The sequence below is a fragment of the Zootoca vivipara genome, chromosome 7 (assembly GCF_963506605.1).
Source record: "Zootoca vivipara chromosome 7, rZooViv1.1, whole genome shotgun sequence".
Classification (NCBI taxonomy): domain Eukaryota; kingdom Metazoa; phylum Chordata; class Lepidosauria; order Squamata; family Lacertidae; genus Zootoca; species Zootoca vivipara.
Window position 1 is genome coordinate 33,491,653 of NC_083282.1, and position 23,156 is coordinate 33,514,808.

At 44.5% G+C, this 23,156-nt stretch overlaps 1 protein-coding gene across 1 annotated transcript in view; it reads left to right on the forward strand.

Moving 5' to 3' along the window:
* WLS (Wnt ligand secretion mediator) overlaps positions 1 to 23,156 on the forward strand; it is a 38,894-nt gene that overhangs the window by 3,240 nt on the left and 12,498 nt on the right. Inside the window, exons 2-3 of the mRNA XM_035123294.2 lie at positions 11,811 to 12,083; positions 22,238 to 22,362. Coding sequence (XP_034979185.1) covers positions 11,811 to 12,083; positions 22,238 to 22,362 — 398 coding nt within the window. The remainder of the gene's footprint in view (positions 1 to 11,810; positions 12,084 to 22,237; positions 22,363 to 23,156) is intronic.

The following is a 23,156-nucleotide window of genomic DNA, read 5'->3' on the forward strand; positions in this document are numbered from 1 at the left end:
TGTTCATGACAAAATCCTAGATAGATCAGTTTGTTCCAGCATGGTGTTGAGAATGCCAAGGTTGCAGGTTCGATCCGCATATGGAACAGCTGCATATTCCTGCATTTCAGCGGGTTAGGCTGGATGATCCTCAGGGTCCCTTCCCATTCTACAATTCTATGACTCTCATGGCCAAGGGTGAGGTAGGACTGGCTTCTTCTTTGATCCTTAAAAGAAAGTCCCTAGAAGTTAACAAGGTGGTGTTTTACCTTGGTCAACACTTAACAAGTTCTGTGCTTCATGGATGACCCTATGTCAGATTGCCTATCTTTATTCAAGATTAGTTTTGCTTATTTTATTCCGTCATGCAGTTTTAAACACTGGGATCCCTTGCCACATCTGTGGCTAGGGCTGCTCTGCTGAACAGGTACATGCTGTACTCAGGGTATGAACGCTGCATGGGGGCTCTTCTGCTTGGAAATATTCAGCCCGCAGTCTTAGCATAGATTCTTGAGATAGGAAATAGACAAGAAAGGTCATGTCTACTCCCTTCGTCAGTGAATATCTGTTAATTGCAGCTGAATGGGAAAATGCACTGGAAAATGAAACTACATGGCGCAAATCTGTTTGTTTTTAAGAGTGGTGAAGAATAGATAATAAGGACTTGAGGTGGAATACTTTAGATCCTACCCAAACTGCATTGCCTTGCCTTGCCTTTATCTCATGTAATGGCATAACTTGCAGTAAACGGCTTTACAGCTATAATGGTGTCTTTGCTTGGTTTTATGCGGTACAACACTCCGCTGTAGTCCTAATAAGGATTGTCAGAGCTATTACTAGACACCAAAGTAAAATGTTACTGCTGGTTTCTTTCTCAGTAATCCCCCTCACCTTCTGAAGCTGTTAGTGAATCTGATTTGGGAGTCTAATGGGTTTGGTATATAAAAGATCCCGATAAAAAGCCCTCCACAAAGTCGCTCTTTTGTAGCCTAACCTCTATCATGGGAGTGGTTGAGAAGATAAAACAAGACTAAAAGTGCTATGATAGTGTCAGAAACCCTAATCTCATTTTAAAAATGAAGATTTTCCCCTGCTTTAAGGATCTTGGCATGTTTGGTAAGGGAAATGGTTTCTCCTCCAGCGAAGAAGGCTTCTGTTTTGCCTGAAGCTAAAATTCAAACTCTTTCTGTAAGCTAGGAATGCTTCCCTTGAGATGAAAAGGCTCTGTGCACATACCAAGGATACTTTAGTATTCCTTCAGGCATGTATGTGGTAGATGCAGACTTATGTCTAGGTGGGATAGGCTAGTCTAAATAAACTGTTTTATGAGGTACCAGTAGTTACCTGCGGATTAGACACTGTAGAATTGAAATGTTACAGCTTGAAAGACACTGTTTTTCCTCTCAGAGCTGTGCTCTTGCCTCTGCTGTGAACAATGTTGGATCATCACTGCTATTTAGACTTGTGTTGTGAGAGATTTAATAGTCTGGCTGAAGGAGCAGGAAATGTGTTTTTTATCCAGAGTAAAAATTGACAAAAGGAGGGCTTGGACCAAGGCCCAAGTATGTGATGCTGCAATTAGCAAATGTTTCCCGTGTGTGTGTGTGTGTGTGTGTGTGTGTGTGTGTGTGTGTTGAATTGGCTTGGAGGGTCACAGTGAAAATATGCATGCTACAGAAGTCAAATTGCAGTACTGTAGTCATAGGCTGCTTCAAGAAGTATATAGTAGAAAACTTGCTATCTAATCCGAATGCTCTCCTCATGGAGATTTGTTCGCCACCTTCATTGTACACCTTTAGGTGCCAGGCAAAAACTGTTCCTTTTCAACCAGACCTTTGGCTGATTGACATCTAATGCCCTTTTAAATGTGTTGTGGGAGGGTGGAATTATTGGTTTGTTGTTGTTTTTATTCTTGTTATGTATTTTGTGGTTTTTATATTGTAACTTTATGTTGTGAATGGCCCTGAGATATGGATGAAGGGCAGTATACAAATGTAATTCTTAGCAGCAGCAGCAGCAGCAGCAACAACAACAACAATTAATGACATCATTCATGGTCAACAGTGCCTCTTTAGGAAAATTTCAAAATCAACTTTGTCATAATGATTTCTCTGGAGAAACAAACAACCTTGCCTTGTGCTTCTGGTTGGGGGCAGCATGTTCCAGGAGAAAAGGATGTAGAAAATTGCTGCCTTTTGATACTTTTATAGGAAAGGCACAAACATGGGGAAATAACTGAACTAAACGCAGCACTGGTTGAGAATTGGGAGAGAGAGGCAGCAGAAAAAAATCCTATTGCTGAATCCAGTAAAAAGTAAGTAGGCCACTCTTCCATAAGTTCAGTGTACCTTACATCGATAAGTCACACTCACGAAAAACAACATACATAAGCACAATCCTAAACCTCTTTACTGGGAAGCAAGATCTTCTGATTTCAGTGGGACAGACTCACATGTAAGGATGTGTAGAAGTGTAGCCAGACTATGCAAAAACTACCAAAAGGGAAGAGCTTCTGCTAAAAGTTTGACTTGGTTGTAAAGTGCTATGAACTGAGCGAGTTGCAAGTTAGTGGGGTTTTTTTTAATTCTTTCCACAGAAACAGATTTGTGATGTAGGCTAGCGATGTGAGAGTTGAGGATGGTAAATTAGCTTGTTTATGCCTGCCCTCCTGTTGGTTAGTGTAATGAAGCAGAAGCCTATTGTATGCACTCATTTGGTAGCGATAGCTCTGCACAGAAGGGGGTAATTGAACAGAAAAGCAGAGAGCTCTTGGAGCATGGGAGTAGTTAACATCACACGAGGTCACTAGGCTTCAAGTTTTAATCAGTGTGGACACCCTGCGATTCAGATTTTTCTGAACGATCCATTGGGGTGTGAAACAAAGATCGGTAAATAATGTGAAACGCAGAAAGGAGCTGTAAAAAATAAAAGAAGGGCAAAATTCCAGCTGCAGATACATTTTAAATGTTGATCTGGGAGCCTGTGATGTATTTAGATTAAACAGTACTTATACAGGCCATAGTGGTTTGTGTTTCACTATTGAAGCAAACATTCCCCCCCCCCCAAATGGTTGAAAGTTTCCAGAAAGGTGTCTTGAGGTAAAACGGCGCCAATAAATTGGCTGCAGACATGTGGTGGGACTCTAGCAAAGGTTCAAGGGGCCTAGTCAGAAGAATCTGCCTGAGCTTCCTTCTTGGGAGGCTATGGACTTCTGGTCGCAAGAACTGTCCCCTCCCCTTGCTATCAAAACCAACATTTAAAGACAAAACTAGGGTGGAGTAGGGTCTGAATCACATATACTGTAGCTTGTAAACTGTCTGCATAATGCTGTTGGGAGTAGGTGTGGAATGCCAAACACTTCACTCCCAGGCAGACCTCATAAAAACATAGATTTGAAAAGGAGTTGAGAAGCCGCTGTTCTTAGCACAGCTTTCTCAAGGAAAGCTTCCTTCAAGAGCTGTGGACTGCGGACCAGGAATCACGGCAGCAAAGATTGGTTGAGGGGGCTATGGTGTAAGAGTTAGTGCTGTGGAACAACTGTCTGCAGTACCCAAAATGCATTTTTGCATGCCAGGGCATGTTTGTGTTTAATTTGGAGCCCTTGGAAGCCTTCTGACTTCCATTTCAGGAAAGCACATGATAAATGCCATTATTAGGGGGAAGAAGAATTTTGTTGCACGTGTCTACAAACATTTAGACTGTGTCTCTGGTGAGCTGCTAGCAATCACTTGTTATGACTTTGTGGGTACCATCATCACCAGACTGTTACTGACCAAAAATGGACAGTAACACAGAAGTACTTTAAGGACCAAAGCCCTGGGTTCCTTCTCCAGAAAATGTACAACGTGGGCAGCCTATTGTGTATGTTATAAGAATTTTAAAATCACATATATATTAAAGATAAGTGTTCATGACTATATATAAACCACATGTCTGAAACTTCACAGAAAAAAAGTCCTGAACAAATTGTCCTCAAATGTTTCTCTACCCTGAGTGCTCACTGGAAGTACAGATCCTAAAGCTGAGGCTCCAATACTTTGGCCACCTCATGAGAGGAGAAGACTCCCTGGAAAAGACCCTGATGTTGGGAAAGATGGAGGGCAGAAGGAGAAGGGGACGACAGAGGATGAGATGGTTGGACAGTGTTCTCAAAGCTATGAACAGGGAGGCAGTGCAAGACAGGATTTCCTGGCATGCTCTGGTCCATGGGGTCACGAAGAGACACGACTAAACAACAACAACAACAACATTTCTCTGCAAGGTCAAAGTGGGAGATCTCCCCATTGTCTCTTTCCTCACAAATCCTGTCTTAAGGGCACATTTAAGATATGAATAGGGTGTGAGCCTGTGACCTGGCTCAGGAACTAAGTATTTATCATTACAAAAGACTGGCCAGGCTCCCCAGGTAATCCAGTCAAATGACCATTAACAGGTAACTTGCCAGGCAGGATAAAAACAAGGCACTCAGATTTCTGTTGTAGCCACCTCTTCTGTGATGTATCTGTGATGTTTCTGGGGGTGGTCTTGGACTCCAAGGCGGGCAATTAAAATTGTCTATATAAGGGCTTGCATGCATGGCTCTGGGTCTCTTTCCCCCCCCCCTCCTGTGTGTGTGTGTGTGTGTGTGTGTGTGTGTGTGTGTGACTACCCTGTTGCAACAGCTTTTAATAAAGATCAGGCTTAACTAGCTGCCTTGATTTCCATTATAACTCTGGTCTGGTCTCTGTTACTTTTGCGCAGGCAGGGGTTTCAAATAATGTCTTGCCGGGTTCAGGATTCCACCCGAAATCGGACCCTTTATCTAGATCAGGGGTCAGCAAACTTTTTCAGCAGGGGGCCGGTCCACTGTCCCTCAGACCTTGTGGGGGGCCAGACTATTTTTTGGGGGGAAATGAACGTATTTCTATGCCCCACAAATAACCTAGAGATGCATTTTAAATAAAAGGACACATTCTACTCATGTAAAAACACGCTGATTCCTGGACTGTCTGTGGGCCGGATTTAGAAGGTGATTGGGCCGCATCTGGCCCCTGGGCCTTAGTTTGGGGGACCCCTGATCTAGATAATTCTCTTAAATTCTTACAACATGTAGAATAGCCAAACCCTGCAATAAAACCACATTGTTCTGACCCATCAAATAGCATTGCATCTTGACACTGGGCACATCTGATAGTACAATACCCATCTAATAAAGACTAACTAGGATTAATTGATGTCCAGGAATAGCCTCCTATAGGACAGACCCAGAAGATATAAGGTGACAGGATGCCACTTGTTGCCAGCTACTGCTCTCAACTAAAACTACCCCAATGTATCATATATCTAAAACCAATTTTGTAGAATTATACTTTCCTCTCTCAGGCTTTGGGTTGTAGGCTTGTTCTTGCTTAACAAACAGCTCCGTAACCTAAACCAGTGGTTTTCAACTGGTGTGCCATGGTACCCTGGGGTGCCTTGAATGATGGTCAGGGGTGCTGCGGGCAACACTGGCCTCTGTCCCTCTTCCCTCCCTCCTCTGATGCCCTCTCGCGTCTCTGCCTCCCAAAAGCTTGTGCACAGCCCTGGCTACAAGCTCTGCAGGCGAATGGTACCTCTGGGGCTGGCCAGGGAGTGCTGGTTGCTAGGAGCTGAGGTGGCCTTGGACTAAGCAAGCAAGCAGGTGAGGAAGCCCACCAGTCAGCCTGCCAGCCCTTGCTGTTGGGAATGGACAGGCAAGTCCCAGGCCCCTGTGGGGCTGTGTGAGGAGGCACCTCTCTTTGGGGTGGGGTAGGGCAGCTTAGAGACCTGGGATGGCAGCAACGGCTGCCCAGAGGACTCCCAAGGAGAGCAGAGAGGAGAGGAGCCTGAGGGAACACTCCACAAGGGAGGGTGTTTGAAAAAGGGTGAGAGGCTGCCAGCTCTGCAGGAAAGGGTGACATAACTGGGCTCCTGAGCCCCACAGGGCTGCTGCAGAAATAATATAGTTGGTCAAGGGAGCCGTGGACTCAAAAAGGTTGAAAACCTTTGACCTAAACCATCTTTCCAGTTGCACATCAGCATAATAATGAGACCCTGCAAAATCCAGGTAGCAAATGTGTCCCCACATTTTCTCTGTCAATACTATTATAGGACCTAATGATGTCAGCCTTGACGTCAGTGTTTTATTCCTCCTTGCTCATCTTCCATGTATGCATCAGCTGCATACAACGCCCTTCTGCATTCTGCGTAGGTCCATCAGGCCAATGCCTAAGCAATTGTGTCGGTGGACACAAATCCCATATGAGAAATGGCAGTATTCATAAGCCAGTGATATAAGTTCAACTCCTTTCTCAGGTCTCAGTAGGGACAATGGATTCCCTTTCCTCTACAGATGCATTGTAAGTTGATGGGTGATAAAGCAATCACTGCGGTTACTTTGCATGCATTCTGCTTCTGATTGAGTTGTCGCTATCTATATTTTCCCTCTGACCTCAGGCTTCCAACTTCCTCTTCCCCATCACCATATCCAAAGAGGAGTGTAGTCTGGAAAAGCTTGTGCCATAGTAACATTTCTTAGTCTTTAAGAAGCCACACAAGACTGTTGCTAACACTAACACTGCTATCACTCTAGAAATTATAACACTTTCTTCTGGAAACACAAACTATTCAATTCAGATTGATAATTCCAGTGAGGAAGGCAGATCCAGTGAGGAAAGGCAGAAAGGCTTGAGGAAAAGGGGTAACTATGCTTCTCATAGCTCACGCCTTCCCAGGTGGAGGGGGTGGGGTGGGGAGCACATGGGATGAATACCGTATACTCTGGCGTATAAGACGACTGGGCACATAAGATGACCCCCAACTTTTCCAGTTAGAATATAGAGTTTGGGATGTAATCGTCGTATAAGAAATACGACCCGGTGTATAAGACGACCCCCAACTTTTGAGATTTTCCTGGGATAAAAAGTAGTCTTATACACAGGAATATACAGTACTTATTTGCTAACTGCTGAACAGAATGGATGGGAATATAATTGAACTGGAGAGGCTGTTTTGTTTAGTGCTCTCTGACATTGTAGCTTCTCACTTGCAAGTTTTCGTTCTTAAGTATTTATTTACAAAAGTACCCAAGTTAACAATTTTGTAAACAAATTAAATACTTCAGCAAACGTTACGTTGTGTTCAACCAATAGTGCCAAACATATAAAATGCCGGAAACTAGGTTGAACTAAACAGAGCATCTCTCTGAGTGGGTGCTCAAGTTGACTGTCACCCAGATTTCTTCTGTCATCATGCTGTGTTTTAAAGGACATCTGGTCCAAACTTAAACAGACTCTTTTTTTCCCTGCCCTCGAGGTCTTTTGTTCCACCCACTTTGCTTTTAATTTTTTTTTGTATCGCCTAACAAATCCCCCAACATCTAAAGGGGAACATTACAGCCACCATTCTGCATGAATGGCTTGAATTCAAGCAATACTCTTTGAGAAGAGCCAGACATTCCAGACACAGCTCTTCAGATAAAAAACTCTGTGAGGTCTTTGTATTTGAAGTAGACAGTTCTCAATTAAACAAATGCTGTTCTGCAAAAAAAAAACCACCCCAAAAAACCCCACCTCCTCCTGCCTCCCCGATTTCTTACCCATGAACTCCGCAGGACTTTAGATGCCCTGCCATAACTTGAACACTGTTTGAAACTTGTGGCCCATAGCAGTGGTTTTCAGCCAGTGGGCCGTGGCACCCTGGGGTGCCTTGAATGATAGGGGTGCCATGAGCAACTCTGGCCTCTGTCCCTCTTTCCTTCCCTCCTCTGATGCCCTCTTGCGTCTTTGCCTCCTAAAGGCATGCAATGCTGTTTGTTGCAGCAGTCCTGGCTACTCCCCAGGTGAATGGTGTCTCTGGGGCTGGCCAGGGGGTGCTTCCCAGGCACCTCTCTTTGGAGTAGGGGGGCAGCTAAGCTGCGACTGCTGCCTGGAGGACTCCCAAGGAGAGGGGAGAGGAGAGGAGGCTGAGGGAACACTCCACAAAGAAGGGTGTTTGAAAAAGGGTGAGACTCTGCCAGCTCTGCAGGAAAGGGGTGACATAACTGGGCTCCTAAGCCTCTCGGGTGCCACAGAAAGAATGTAGTTGGTCAAGGGAGCCGTGGACTCAAAAAGGTTGAAAACCTCTGGCCCATAGTGCCTTTCCAAATAAAGCTAAACAACTGTGAAGAAGAGGTGTCTTGCATATTTTCTAGACTTGTTGGGGGTGGTACAGTAGACAAGCATCATCACCATTTGGCATCACCGTATGACAGAGCTGGCTTCAGTGCCGTTCAATGGGAAAGAAGTGTTGAGCCAAAAGGTGGTGGTGGATGTCTTTGGAATGGCAGCAGAGTCAGTGAACAGGATTGCAAAGCATGAGTGCTGTGCTCAGCTTTTGTGCCAAGCAGGACACAAACATTCCTTTACGAAACATTTTTTTTGCATTGTAGTTGCATGCTAGGTATTTGCTGCAGTTGGACATATAGGAAGGAAAGCAGGAACGTAAGGAAACCAATTACAAATAATCAGACCGGTGCTTTAAAGGACTGATTTCATTGCAGGGGACGGATGAATGGGCTGAGAGAAGAGGCGGGTGAGGACTGGAATCTGGTTTTGTTTCACTTTTCTAGTCCTTTGTTCTTTAAAAAGCAATTACTGGGCATTCTCTCCCCACCCCCCAGCCTGAGAGAATGCTTTTTGGGGAAAGTGCAAGGGGGGGGGAATATGCTTTTAATCCCCTGTCCCTGTATATTGAAAATTAAGCCTGGATATTCATACACACAGTAATAGGAACCTTACCAGAATACACTTGTGGTATGGTTTAATTTGCTTGTGACATTTAGCATAATCTGCAATGCCATGTGTGTGGCTTTAGGAATGGTCGGCTAACAGCCTGCAGACTTCCTTTGCTTCTGAAGTAGTTGCATAACCTATAGGCTTGTGGCTTAAGTATTGGGATACTTTGCTTATTCTTTTCCTGTCTGCCATTTATCTTTATGAACAAAATAAAATGAAGAAGTGTGCATGCACACGAAAGCTCATACCAAAATAAAAACTTAGTTGGTCTTTAAGGTGCTACTGAAGGAATTTTTTTATTAAAATAAAATGTATGTAGGTTTTTTTTTTAAGGCAGCAACCTTGTACAGGTGTCCACAAATCTGTGGTTGCCAGCATGCTCAGTGGCGGATTCCCTCCCCGGAGTCTTCTCCCAATTGCAGATGACTGTGGGGAGGTCTCACACATTGCACTGCCCTCTGGGATTTTGGCCTCCTCCCTCTACTGAGCAGCTCTGCATGACACAGGATCCTGGCCTCTTCCCTGAGTCCCCTGCATGCCAGAGGCTTTGTAGGCGGTAAGGATCGGTGGGAGCCACTAATAAGGGCTGGCTACAGAGCCGAGCCAAAATCGATGGACCCTTGACCATGGAAATGTTTCTGTATTACAGCATATTTGATACAATGAAGCACCAGCACCTTAGTGGTTTGCACATCCTGCTTTGGAAATAATTTTATGTGATCCAGCATCAAAAGGGAATAGCCCTCTCTCTGGTGGGCCAGAAGCACAAGAATATGCTCTAGTCTGGTTCATTGGAGCAAGTCATTGCTTGATGCGCAGGATTAGGAAGCTCATATGACCAGCTAATTGACCAGAGTTACTGATACAAGTATGTGCTCCGTGGGGCAAAACAAAAGGCAGGATGTGTGGAGCCATTCACTGCCGCTGACTTTTTGAGAGCTATGCAGCTATCTTCTGTACACAACTATAGCAGAATCCCTCTAATCCCATCCTGAAAGGTCTATTACTGGCATAGATTCAGCAGTATTTTGAGTTTCTTTTCATGGCCATTCTTTCACCATGGCCTATTGGGAGCATGGCATCGCCTAGAGACTGCGATCTACTCCCACTATAAATAAACTGGCAGTGATCTTCCCATTGGATTGAAAACCACTGGTTTATGGAGCTGTTTGTTAAGCAAGAGGAGTTGAGCTTTTTTTGAGGAGACTGACCAAAAGTATTGATGCTGGCTACTCTGTGCATGGGTTCCAAAATACAACATTTTTAACATAATACACTCATAACACAGTTTCAACTATTTTCTTATTTTTGTTGAATTCCCGCTCCTTTTCCCATGGAGTTGCTGTTTCTCCCCTTCTGCTGCACCCTGTTTTATTTATATTATTCCATTCCATTCTTCACCAATTTACGAAATACAGACAACTCCTGTTTTGCATGCGTTCCGAGAACATGCGCCCTTTCATGTGCGTATTGCCATAACCCAGATGCGGCTGGAAAAGGGGGGGGGATTATGCATGCTCCACCAACATGCACAGGCGTCAGGAATGCAACCCCTGCACAAAATGGTCATTGCCTGTATAAAACTACAATAAAATGCCAATATTCTTTTATTGGTCAAGGTGGCTGAAAGAGTACTGTGGCCACACAACTGCAGACATTGTTGGGATATGCAGGTTATGTTGTCTAACTTGATTCTGGCTTCAGAACTGGTTTTGGGATGGAATTGGCCTTGGTTGGTCTGATGGGTGGTCTTTATTAGGGCAGGAGGAGTTGCAACCCTGCTACTTTTTCTCTTAGTAGCTTTTGATACCATCAACCACCGTATCCTCCTAGACCAGCTCTGTCAGATGGAATTTGCTGGCATTGTCCTTCCGTGGTTCTGTTCCTGCCTACAGGACCATTTGCAGAGTGGCCTCCCAAATTCTTTTTAAAACCCACTTAAAAGCTGTTACATGTGACTGAATGGATCTCGCGCGTGTGTCAGACACTCTTTAACACCATTGGGAGTGGCATTAGGCGATTCTGAGCAGGGTGTCACCAGTTCACTGATGGCACTCACTCCTCTATAACATCTGAACCGGGTGAGACCATGCAATTCCCGGACCGATTTGTGGAGTGGATAAAGGGCTGGACGAGGACTAGTAAACTGAAGCTGAGTCCTGGCAAGACAACAGAAGCTTTGTGAGCGAGCGATTGCTAAGTTTGGTAAATTGACCAGTTGATTGTTCTTGATGGGGTTGCATTCTCCCAGAAGGAGTACTGTTAGTGCCATCACCCAGTAGCTAGGAGTGCTGGTTTCCAGCTTCAGCCTATACCACATAGCTGGGACACAAGCTACAGCCATGGAAGGCACATGCTTTGTATGCAGAAGGTCCCAGGCTAGTCTTTGGAATCTCAAGGTAGGGCTAGGAAAGATTCTCTTGAGAGGTGTTATCAGTGTAGACAGTACAGATCTAGATGAACCAATGGTCTGATTTGCTATAAGGCAGTTTCCTGCATTCCCATGTTCCATCTCAGGGTTTCCCAAGCTTGGGTCTCCAGCTGTTATTGGACTACATCTCCCATCACACCTAGCTAGTAGGGCAAGTGGTCAGGGGTGATGGGAATTGTAGTCCAAAAACAGCTGGGCAGTGTAATAGGTGTAAATCTTGGCTTTGTACAGCAGGCTGATTTCAACATGCCCCCCCCCCACACTGGATTTTCCATTCAGACAAGAAACATCACAGTTCAAGAAGGCATTCCAGCCAGGCAAAACACTTGAGGGGCAAAGCAGAGCCAGTAAGAAGTGTGGGCTGGGGAAAGTTGTGAGGGCCAGATAGAGGCCCGGAGGGCCACATGCACCATAATTTAAGGAGAGGGAAAACAAGAATGGGGTTCAATATTGTCTTCATTCCTCTGGCACATAATTGCATCCTTGCCTTTCATGCCTGTAGATCTGCTTCAGGTGTTCACATGAGATTGAGTAACTAAATTTTCAGCTTCAGATGCTGCTGGCCACTATTTAGTAATACAGTTTATAAACTGTTCTTTTGTGTTTCTTTTTCTCCTCCTCCTCCTCAGCTCCAAGTCCCACTGCAGCTGTGCCCTATGTGGCAATAAAGTGCATAGATGTCCGGAAGAACCACCACAGGAGCAAATGGCTTATGCCCTGGGGACCTGACCAGTGTGAAAAAATCAGAGACTTTGATGAAGCGATGAGCAAGCAAATCGAAGCCAACGATATTGTGTTTTCAATTCACATGCCGCTCCCCCACAGGGAGATGAGCCCCTGGTTCCAGTTTATGGTCTACATTTTGCACATGGACATTGCTTTCAAGATTGACAACCAAATTAGTAAGTACCCGGAAGAATTGTTGTTCACATAATTAAGGTAGTAACTTGAAAAAGAGTATTGATGTAAGTAGGACTGAGTGTGTATGTGTTTTAAAAGAAAGTGGTAAAGGAGAAGAGAACAAAGCCCCACCCTCTTCTCCTTGTATTAAGGCAAGACAACTTCACTCACCCATTTCCACAACTGTCATAATTCCTGATGCTATCTGGGGTTGATGAGAGCTGGAGTTGAGTGACATCCAGAGAGGCCTGGTTCTCCACCACGACAGTGATTGCTGCAAGGGCAAAATCAAGCAGAAGACCCTGCTCCCATTCAGATGTTGTGTTGTGCCATGATTTAATCCAGCAATGTGGTTGGGTTCAGGCTGCTTCCTATGAAATTAGGAATGTGCCATGGCACACATTTTTAATATGATTGCATTATAATATGCTGTTGTGAAAATTACTGTGAAGTCTGTGCTTATGGAAGGTGTCTTGATGGATGTGTTAATTGTGTGGTTTTGAACTGTTGTCCTGGCATTTGTGACAACACCATATACGTAGTAGATTGCCATGCTGCTTTTGTGACTTGCAGCAATCAGTTTATTTTCCTTAATATATAAGTGGTGGTGTCACAGATCTTAAGGCTGGCCTATTTTAGTTATAAGCATTGTGAATAACATGTGGAAAGTTGCTAGGACCACACGTTCCAGTCGAGTTATAATTCCACAAGCAGCGTTTCCACTCAGTTTGTAATGACTTCATTCAGTTTGACAAGCACAATGATCCTGAGAGATTTCCTTTCTGCATTGGCAAGAAATGTGTGGAAGCAAAGGAGATAGAGTCTTAGGATGATGGATGTCTTTCCTCTCTTTTTTAAATCGTTTTATTGGAGTTGGCTGCTAATGTTGGGGGGCGGGTGGGAATAGCTTATTCACATTGATCTGACCTCACCAGTCCCAAATAGCCTTTTCTTTTCTGTCTTGTTGACCAAGAAAAAAATACAAGTGTAGTTTTCTCCTGTAATCAAGGAGAAGCGTGAAGGTGAAAGTCATTGTGAGATCATTCTTGGCTTGGTTTTCCTGCTCTAATTTGAGTGACTGTAGCTCTGCCTTGGCTTTGCCATTTCTAGACGGAGGAAGAGTATACAGACTGGCCTGATTCCAGGTCAGAATTCACTCCAGCAGATTTCCTGATTTCTATAGAATTCACCATTCTTCCAAATGCTCCCCTTTTCCCAACCCCTACTTATCTTCTGTATTGACATTGGGTGATACTTGGTCATGCCTTTAACTGTATAACCCCCCCCCAGCTGTTTCACCTCGAGCCCCTGAAACCTGCAACCATTTGCCTCTGCTGTTCCTCATCAGTGGACAGGGGACACTTTATTTTGTATCCTGCTCTTCCTCCAAGAGGCTATCAGGTTGTTGTTGTCTCAGAAGCCCCGTGATATAGAATGATGCTGTGAGAGGCTGACCTGCCTAAAGCCTTGCCCAGTGAGCTGCTTTGGGCAGCACATCAATTTGTCAAAGTGTCCCTTTCAGTGTAATACAAGTGAATGTGTTGACAGCAGTTGTTTCCTTGCCTTTCTCTCTTCCCCTACTTCAAACGTTGGTCCATGTAAGAGCAGAGACCTTTCTGAGATCATTGGAACTGGCGTAGCATGGCATTTTAAAAAGCTTTGGAGCCCCGCTTCATACATTTGCACCACTCCAAGAATGTATGGAGGGGAGAATTGGATCCTCTCCAGCGCGTCATTATTACGGCATCCACAGGATGCCTTCTTTGATCTCACTGGGATACCTGTAATGGTCTGCAAACAATATTTGCTCTCCGGTGTCTCCATGTTGCCCCAATAGTAATTTACTGACTTGGCTTTTAACTTCTTTTGAACACCCATCCTTTTCTCCCTCTCAGGAGAGGCAGGGCAATCCCAATATGCAGCCCAGAGAGCTAGACCCAAGATGTCTGCAGCAATTCTTTGCTTCCAATTGTTTCCTGGTGGGCAGAGTTATTTTGGTGTTTGACATTCGGATTCAGAGAGGGTGTGTACAGGCATATATAGAATGCTTGGATTGGGGGGACACCGGAGGAATAAAATTGGCTGCAGTGACTCATTGTGTGACTCAGTCCAGTCACTTCTTTCAACCAGTATCCCTCGGCTGCTTGAACCACCAAATGAAGATGATTGGTGCCTTAAAAGTCACAGTTTTACCACAATTTAATTATTGTTTCTTTGTTTACTGTGCACAGAAACCCGGGAACCAGGCACTAGCATTGTTGGGTCCTTCCAAATTCATCGTTTAACGAGCAAAAGATTTTCTGGCAGTGGAATAAAACCCCAGTCTTGGCAGGATGCCTTGAATAGATCTTTGTAGTGGTTTCATTTTAACTTCAAGATAATGCAGATTGATTATGATGCTGTAACTGAAACATCTTGGAGGCTGACATTGGTGCCCTTGAAGAATGCTGTGCTTTTCTTTTTGAGGGATATGTTTGTTTTGCATGCTTATGGAAATTAAGTCCTTCCACTGACTAAATATTTATGCTGTTTATTGCAACAATTGCTGTGAACAAATTAATGGCTAGTATTTAAATGTGGGAATAAGCTACTCTTGTGGAAGTGACAGATTGTGACAAGACAATCTATTGTTTGGGGGCTTTGTGTATTTGTGATGGTTTGAGGTTTATGGGAGTGAACAGCTTCTGGTCTTGAGCCTCGTTCAAAAGTGTTTCCCCCCAACCACACTCCCACAGGAGAAATACTTTGGCGCTCACATGGACCGGCAGTAGGCAGGGCCACTTGCATTTCCCTAAGAATATTGATCAAGAGAGGGGAGGATTGATGGTGAACGTAGTGCAGAGCTGGGGAATCTGTGACCCTCCCAATGTTGTTGGACTGCAACTCCTATTGTTCCTGGCCATTGAATCATAGAATCATAGGATTGGAAAGGACCACAAGTACTGTATAACGATCATCTAGTCCAGGCATCCCCAAACTGCGGCCCTCCAGATGTTTTGGCCTACAACTTCCATGATCCCTAGCTAACAGGACCAGTGGTTGGGGAAGATGGGAACTGTAGTCCAAAACATCTGGAGAGCCGAAGTTTGGGGATGCCTGATCTAGTGCAAACCTCTGCAGTGCAGGAAACTTTTGCCCAGTGGGGGGCTTGAACCCACAATGCTGAGATTCAGAGTCTGATGCTCTACCAACAGGGCTGGTTGCTGATGGGACGTGGAATCCAACAGCATCTGTAGGGTCACACATTCCATTCCCACACCTGCCTTAACTTGAGATCATCGCCTTACCCCAAGTCTTTCTCACACAAAGCCCCATACAGACATGTACACCAGTGTCAGACTTTAGAGCTTTCAAATTTCAGTGGCGCCCTGTGCAGCGCCAAAATTCATCGCCTCTTGCCTTCCATTCTAAGTCATTGTTGCGACACCCTCTCGGCTCGGTGCCTAGTATGGGTGAACAGGTTGCGGTCCCCTAAATACGCCATGACGCTCTTTTGTATTTTCCTCCGGCCACATTTACCTCTGAATCTTCTCTTCCTCACTCTCTCCTCTACCTTGATCATAGAATTGTAAAGTTGGAAGACATTGGGGATGGGGAACCCAGAGCCCTGCAGATGATGCTAGACTACAGCTCTGAAATCCCTCCCTATTGACCGTTTTGCTGAGGCCAATAACCTCTGAAGGGCCACAAGTTCCTCAAGTCTGCACAGAATATGCGTTTCATATATGGCACCTCAACAGCTAAAGCAGCATCAATATCCAATTGGTTAATCCTAAATAACTATAATTGATTGCTGCTTTAATAGCAACCTCCAAATTTCCATTGATTTTGAAGTGTTTATTGTTTGCCTTGCCTGCCAGAAAGTGTACAGAACTGGGCAACAATCAATTCCTATGTCATTATAATAACTCCTGTTCCTTTCCAGGCAGAACCTGAAAACAGATACCTTTTTGTTTTAGAGTTGACTAATGCTCTTTGCCAAACAGGTGGAAGAAATCGCTTGGTATCCTCTTGGAAGTGGCTACCAGCTCTCTCAAATGCTTTTAACTAGTGAAATATGTCAATTGATTTGTGCAACTTGATAGTGATTTTAAAAGAGAGAGAGAGATCGATCAAAAATCTCCAAACTGTTCTCTAGTCCTGTTCTGTTGCAGCAGCAAAGCCTCCTTTCTCACAAGGCGTATGAAACAAGTGCTCTGTGTGAATAACATTGACCACCTTCCAGTAATAACACAGCTGTTGAAAGGGCTTAGTCACCCAGGCAATGCAGGCATTTCTGAAAGGGGAATGTTTGTATGCAGTAACCTGACATTTGACTAGATGGGACCTTGAATCGGAAGGGGTGGAACACAGGCGAGAGAAAGAGAGGCTCTCTCGTTCTCCAGCCAGAAGAGATCCCTGTTTGGGGCCTGGCACAAAAGGCTCATTCTGAAACAAGGAAGGCCACTCCAGTGTTTTGAAAGCAATCTTATTCCTCTCAACAAGTCAGAACTCCAGCTCTCTCCACCTCCCCATTAGCACTTCATCCCTCTGTCCCTCACTGTTTCCCTGGTTATTTCCAAACAGTAATTCTCTCATGGACTTTGGCGCAACCCAGATGCCAACTTGCCACTTCCATTAGCCGGGAATCAGCCTGGGGAACTGGCAGTGCTCCTGTGTAACTTGCAGGTGTCACATGCCTGGGGCAGGTAAACCCTCCCTTCAGCTTTTCCATTGGGACGGGAGGTGTCCCCAACACTGATGAGCCTTCACAAATGTGACCAAAACAAAAATTGGCTTTTGAGCAGCAGTGGTATTTCCCTTTTCATTGTGGCCTTGTATCCTGCACCTGGGGATGGAGATTGGGTAGGTTGATATATCAAAGGAAACTTGAGGAGTAGGGTTGCATTGATTCAGAATTGGTCTTTTAGGTGGATATGTCTCTGTGTATATATGTGCATTTGAAACTTTGCAAATAAACAACAGAGGGCAGAAGGGTGGACCTCCTTAATCCTAAGTGTGAGGGGCATTAGCTGCCTTCTCTGCTGATTGATGGTGGGGGGTTTTTCACGGGTGAGCAACACCAGAACCATTGAAAAAGACCTGCTTCATTTTTCTCCTCACCTTGTAAAGGTAACGTAAAGGGACCCCTGACCATTAGGTCCAGTCATGACCGACTCTGGGGTTGCGGCGCTCATCTCGCGTTATTGGCCGAGGGAGCCGGCGTATAGCTTCCAGGTCATGTGGCCAGCATGACAAAGCCGCTTCTGACGAACCAGAGCAGCACACGGAAGCGCCGTTTACCTTCCCGCTATATTTATCTACTTGCACTTTGACGTGCTTTCGAACTGCTAGGTTGGCAGGAGCTGAGACGGAGCAACAGGAGCTCACCCCGTCGCAGGGATTCGAACCGCCGACCTCCTGATCGGCAAGCCCTGGGTTCCATGGTTTAACCCACAGAGTTGTACCTTCTGTGAAATAAAACCTGTCCCGCTTTGGGTGCTGTTGCTTTTAGACCAGCAGTTTGGTTAGATCAACTATAAAGTCCCAATAATGTGTTCCTATTATGGGGTGTTCCCCAAGTTTGACAATGAGAGGGGATGCACACGTTTTGGGAGGGAGAACACACAGTCCCAAACAGACTTTCTACTCTGCTGCCTGGGAAGAGTTATCCCCATCTGGCTGTGTTTACCCTGCTCTTCAGGCCAAGAAGACCTCCCAGAGTGGCTTTAAAAAAAATCACAATCCTTGATTAGCAAGACTGGTGCTGTTTACAGTCTTATAATCAACAAAGGACACGACACAAAAGGAAAAAGTGAGGCAGCGAGAAAGGAACAAGGAAATGGGCAAACTTGAGCACCGTTTATTAAAGTTACAAAGTTCTTACTGTACCCAGCTTGAATGAGGTCAACCCATCTCTCTCACCTGACAAAATAGTTGAGGGGAGTGCTTCTACAATGCAGTAGCCGCAACAAACTAAGAAGAGGTTACTAAAAGTTTGACCTAGGAAAAGGACCCTTAGCAAGATAAACAGATAAAGCTTTGTTGTATTGTCTAGCATAGTACTGTACTGACTATTCTGTCAATGGTGTTCTCAATATCTCATACATTTTTTTTTCTCACATCACCTGCTCTTGAACCTTTAACTGGAGTTGTCGTGAATAAAACTAGGGACTTTCTGCTTGCAGAACATTTGCTCTGTTATTGGGCTGTGCCACCCCCACCCTATGGTGCACAGCATTGCACCATACATGTAGCACTCAATAAGTTGGGCTGTATCTGATATCCCACCACTTCCTTGTTCAATGAGAACTGGAGAGTATTCTTGGTTCTCCACCATCCTATTGAATATGCCCCTGTTCCTCTACCATCTTCAGCAAGCAAAACACATGCAAGCATTTGCTTACGTACAGTTACAGAATATCATCATGGGTTATATATCCTTGCAAACAAGGGTGCTTTCATCTCCGCTTCTGTAATTGGGCCACCCCAAAGCTACTAGTGGAAGGTGGAAATGGCCTCACTTTCCTCCATCTCCCCCTGTGCAGGACTTAAGTTTGTACAGTATATAGGTATCCTAAACCATTTACTAGCTTTAGTTATCATCCATGTACTAAATGTTAGTGCTGCCAGTCTGATACACTGTAACATGAACAGTGTCTCACGGGTTGGATGTCAACACTGCATGGTCCATGATCTGGTGGGATGCTTTTTTCCTTGAAAAATACTTTATTTGATATATTATGTCACGTGGATTCTCTTCACATGCAGCAAAATGACTGGGGAGTCTAAAGTTTTTGGCTGCTATTGCTGGCCAAGCTAAAGAAATTGTAGATGCCAGGCCACTTCTGTGCTGCATGCTTCCTTTTGTCAGGGAAAAGGAGCTGAGGAGAATTGGACATGGGTGCCTGAAGGAGTGTGGTGCACCTTCAGGGAACTGCAGTCATATCTTACATGCGTTTCCTGTTTCAGAACAGTAAAGACACAGAGGGAGGGTAGCGTTTTTGGCTCTGCATGGCCAAAGCAGTCCTGAGGCCTTGGCCATGTGGCTGCCAAACAGCTCTTGGCCTTTCTCCTGATTGTGGAGATGGTGAGGTGGCAGGTATCCCCACTCAAAACTTTCCGCCTGTGCAGCTTTGAAGTTGGTAGGAAGACTGATCACTCTCTGTGGTGAGCAGAATGATTTGGGGTCCAGAAATGGCCTGGCTCTCTCCTACTTCCAAATGTTGTGATTAGTATGTACTAGCTGCAAGTCCTGTCATTGTTTGGCATCTCTATTTTTAGATCTATGTGGTGTGAAAATTTTTTGAATGTGTAAAGCTAGAAAGGGAAGTGTTTGAAACATCTTTACCTGCAAAGGGAGGAAAGCTTTGTGAAATGTTAGGTTGAATTCAGAGGCAAGACGTTGTATATGTATATATTTTTTTAAAAAACAGTGAGTGTGAGAAAATGTATCAAGGATGTTTATTAGTGTCCAGTATAAAAAGGCAATGCTGGTCTTTACTCTTGTTTCACAGGCAAGTGTAGTGCAGTTAGATGTTCCAGCATTTAAAGCTGTCTGATCACACATGAATGGTTCTGAGGTAAAAGTTTTGTAATACAGTGGTACCTCGGTTTGCGAACGCAATCCGTTCCGCGGAGGCATGCTTCTGCGCATGCGCGAAGTGCCAATAGAGCGCTTCTGCGCGTGCACACACGCTGCGCAGATCGCGTCTGCGCATCTGACACCACAGAACCCAGATGTAAACACTTCTGGGTCTGTGGCGTTCGTAAACGGAGGTAGGCGTAAACCGAGGTTCCACTGTACGCATACTGTAACAGTTTTACTTTTGAGTTGCTGAACTGAGAAGGTTTAGCAGACAAGAAGGTCCATGGTACCCACCAGCAAGCTGTTGCTGCCTCTTAAACACTCCCTACAGCCACCCTTTCTCCCTCCTCTTGAGGACTGAGACTGAAGAATGTGCCAAAGTACAGCTTCACACGTTGGTAGGAGATGAGGAGCTTCCATTTGAGGACTTTTCAGCACCATGGAGTTAAGGAAGATCTTTTCCCGGGGGAGCAGGAGCATGCTAGGCTGCTTTAAGTCTTAGTGCTTCCCATTTTAGAAACGGTGCCCTGCTCTAAACCAGTGGGGTTAACTTATTTATTCGTTTGATTCCTCTCCGCCCTTCACCAGAAGGTCTCGACGATACAGGATTAAAATCAGTTAAAAGAATTTTCCACCAGAAGAATAGAGTGGGTCCTAACACACACACACACACACACACACACACACACACACGTACGTATCAGATGTCAAAGGCCAAGTTATAGAGCTACACAGTCAAAATGCAGTCAGATGTTGCAGTAATCTAGTTACCTGAGCAAAAACGTGGGTGGACAAATCATCTCTGCCCACAAAGAGGAGGTCTTGTTTTGTGTTGAGGATCTTTTTGCCCAAACAACAGCAAAACTTGCAGATCTCCTGCCAGTACTGTCCACTTATTAAGAATTACAATAAATAATAAATAATATATGCTGTATGTGTGGCCTGCATTTAGAGTTGTCCGTTATATCTTGCCATGCTAAGAGATCGGAGTAAACTACATTACTCATGTAGTGGTCTTTGACATTAATATTCTCATTTTAAATCTGGAATGTGCAGGTTGTAGATAATCTAGAAGGGTGGTTTGTTTGTTTGGTGGAGGGAGCGAACCAAAAAGCCCTGAAAAAAAGATCATTGCTCCCATGCAGAAGAGAACCACCCCCAAGCACTGTATAAATAGAAGGTCTGAACCACAAAGGCCTTCCACACCCGTTCCCAGCACGCTAGATGAGCGTCCCTCCACGTAATCCCAATAAATTATAACTTTGAAACCGGTAACAGATGTCTAGGCCGGCAGAGCTTCAAAGACGTTTCTTTCTCAACTGCCGGCTGCAAAGATGCATTTGTGAAGCATGAGGAACAATTGTCTTCTGCTTGGCACTGACTCTTGGGACTAGAAGTCTTAATCGGCTGCAGCGTCTTGCATGTCGAGTGTCTCTTGACGATATGTAACAAGGTTGAGTTTGCAGATGGATTATGTTTATGTCAAATCCAAGTGGTATTTGTGGTCTTGTATAAGAATGACAGCGAAGGTTGTAGTCAGCGGGCTGTAATTTAAGGCAGGCACAGGTGTTCATAAACATGTGCCATCTAGGATTCCTGTAGAAATCTGAAGAATGGGGGTAGCTAGGATTGAATCTGCATTAAAGAGCCCAGAAGGAATTCCCAAGGATGTATGTTCCCTCCTGCTTTGGTGGTAGCGGGGAGGAATGAATTTTGTCCCTGCTGGCAGCTGAGAATTATGGAGTGCCAAAGTCACTTGATTGGGTTTCTAATTCTGTCACAATCAGAACACATTGACCACATCCACACCATACATTTTAAACAAATTCATTCCACTTCTAAGTCATGGCTCCCCTCCCGCCGAAATATAGAGATGGGCAGTGTTCTTGAAGCTACGAACATGAGTTTGACCAAACTGCAGGAGGCAGTGGAAGACAGGAGTGCCTGGCATGCTCTGGTCCGTGGGGTCATGAAGAGTCGGACACGACTAAACGACTAAACAACAACAACAAATGGAATGTTTCTAAGAGCCTGAGGATTTCTTAACTTGGTTTGCATGACTTGGGAAGCCAAACTATGGCTTTACAGGGTCCAGCCAAGCTTGTACTGTAGATCACTTTGCAGCTCAACGGCAAGGCCAGGTTTGGCACAGCATGCCAAGCGAAACCTTGGCTTTGCTGAGTGTGACAGTGACCACAGGACCAGGGAAGGAGCACAGAGGCTGCAGACTCCTCTGGGAGTCCCACATGGTCCCAGGAAGCTTACATTGTTGTAAGAATCTAGGCCAATGTGTAGAGCTGTGAAAAAGGGCTCCATTCTAAATCGTGTACACAGCAAGTATTGGACTTTATCCCAGAGCATCATGGATCTAACAGCCCTGGATTTTTTCCCTTTCAAATGTGTGACAAGTAAGCTTTATGTATAATCTAATTGCCCAATGAGCAATTTTGTATGTCGCTTTGGGTTGCCTTGGGCAAGATAAAGTGACTAACACATTTTAATAATAATTTTATCCTGCAAGTCAGATGCTGCTTTCCATGCTCTACCTGCTTCTTTCTGTAACAAGTTTTTATTGCTTTGTCCTTACAGAAGAAAATGCAGAAATTATGCTTGATGTGTCCTTAGCGTACCGTGACGACATGAGCGAGGAGTGGGTAGAAATGGCACATGAAGTTGAGACCCGAAAGCTAAAATGTAAATTTGGAGCTCCAAAAGTAGGTTCCTTCTGGTTTTTGTTGGATATCGCTAAGATTTTCGGGTTTTTGTTTTTTGTTTTTTTAAAACTATTGGTCCCGAAAGACTTTATGTAGCTTTTGCTTTCAAAAACACTTCGGTTCTTTCCCCCCATTTTTGCACAGGTTCTATATAACACTTGGTTATAATAAAACCTCAAATTGATTTACAAAGAAAGAATAAAACAATAAAAATATCAGTAATGAACAGTTCAAAAGAGCTATTTAAAATGTTCAAAAAACAATTTAAAGTCAGCAATAAGCTGTTCCCAGAGCCCGCCTGCACAGTATCTGATAGAGAAGATCTTCTAGAACCTGCTAGTGTAAGAGCTTTGGAAAAGCTCTTGATGTCAAGATGTGTGTTCATCGGGCTGTAAAATAGGATATTCCCTCCCTTTTGCTAAAGATAACTGCTCTCCCCATAAGATTGTGCTTTGGCTTTTCAGCACAATCTTTAGGTCTCCCATCTCAGACAAAATGGGGTTCGGAGAACATCTCTTGTAAGCACTGGGCGACTTTACTCTGTCCATAAGTTGGGAACAAGTTCTCCTGCTACGTCATGGTTTATGAAGTAAATAGCAGAACCGTTTGCAGCAAAATCAACAAAACTGTTTGCATGGTGCTTTTTTCAACCAATGCTTACAACATCCTACACTCCTTTTGGATGTGGCTTTGGACTTCCCATATATTGAATATAATGTTTTCACAGATGTTCATGATTTCCACACCCCCAAGTGGGAACAGCAAGGATATTTCCCCCATCAATAGTTGTACCA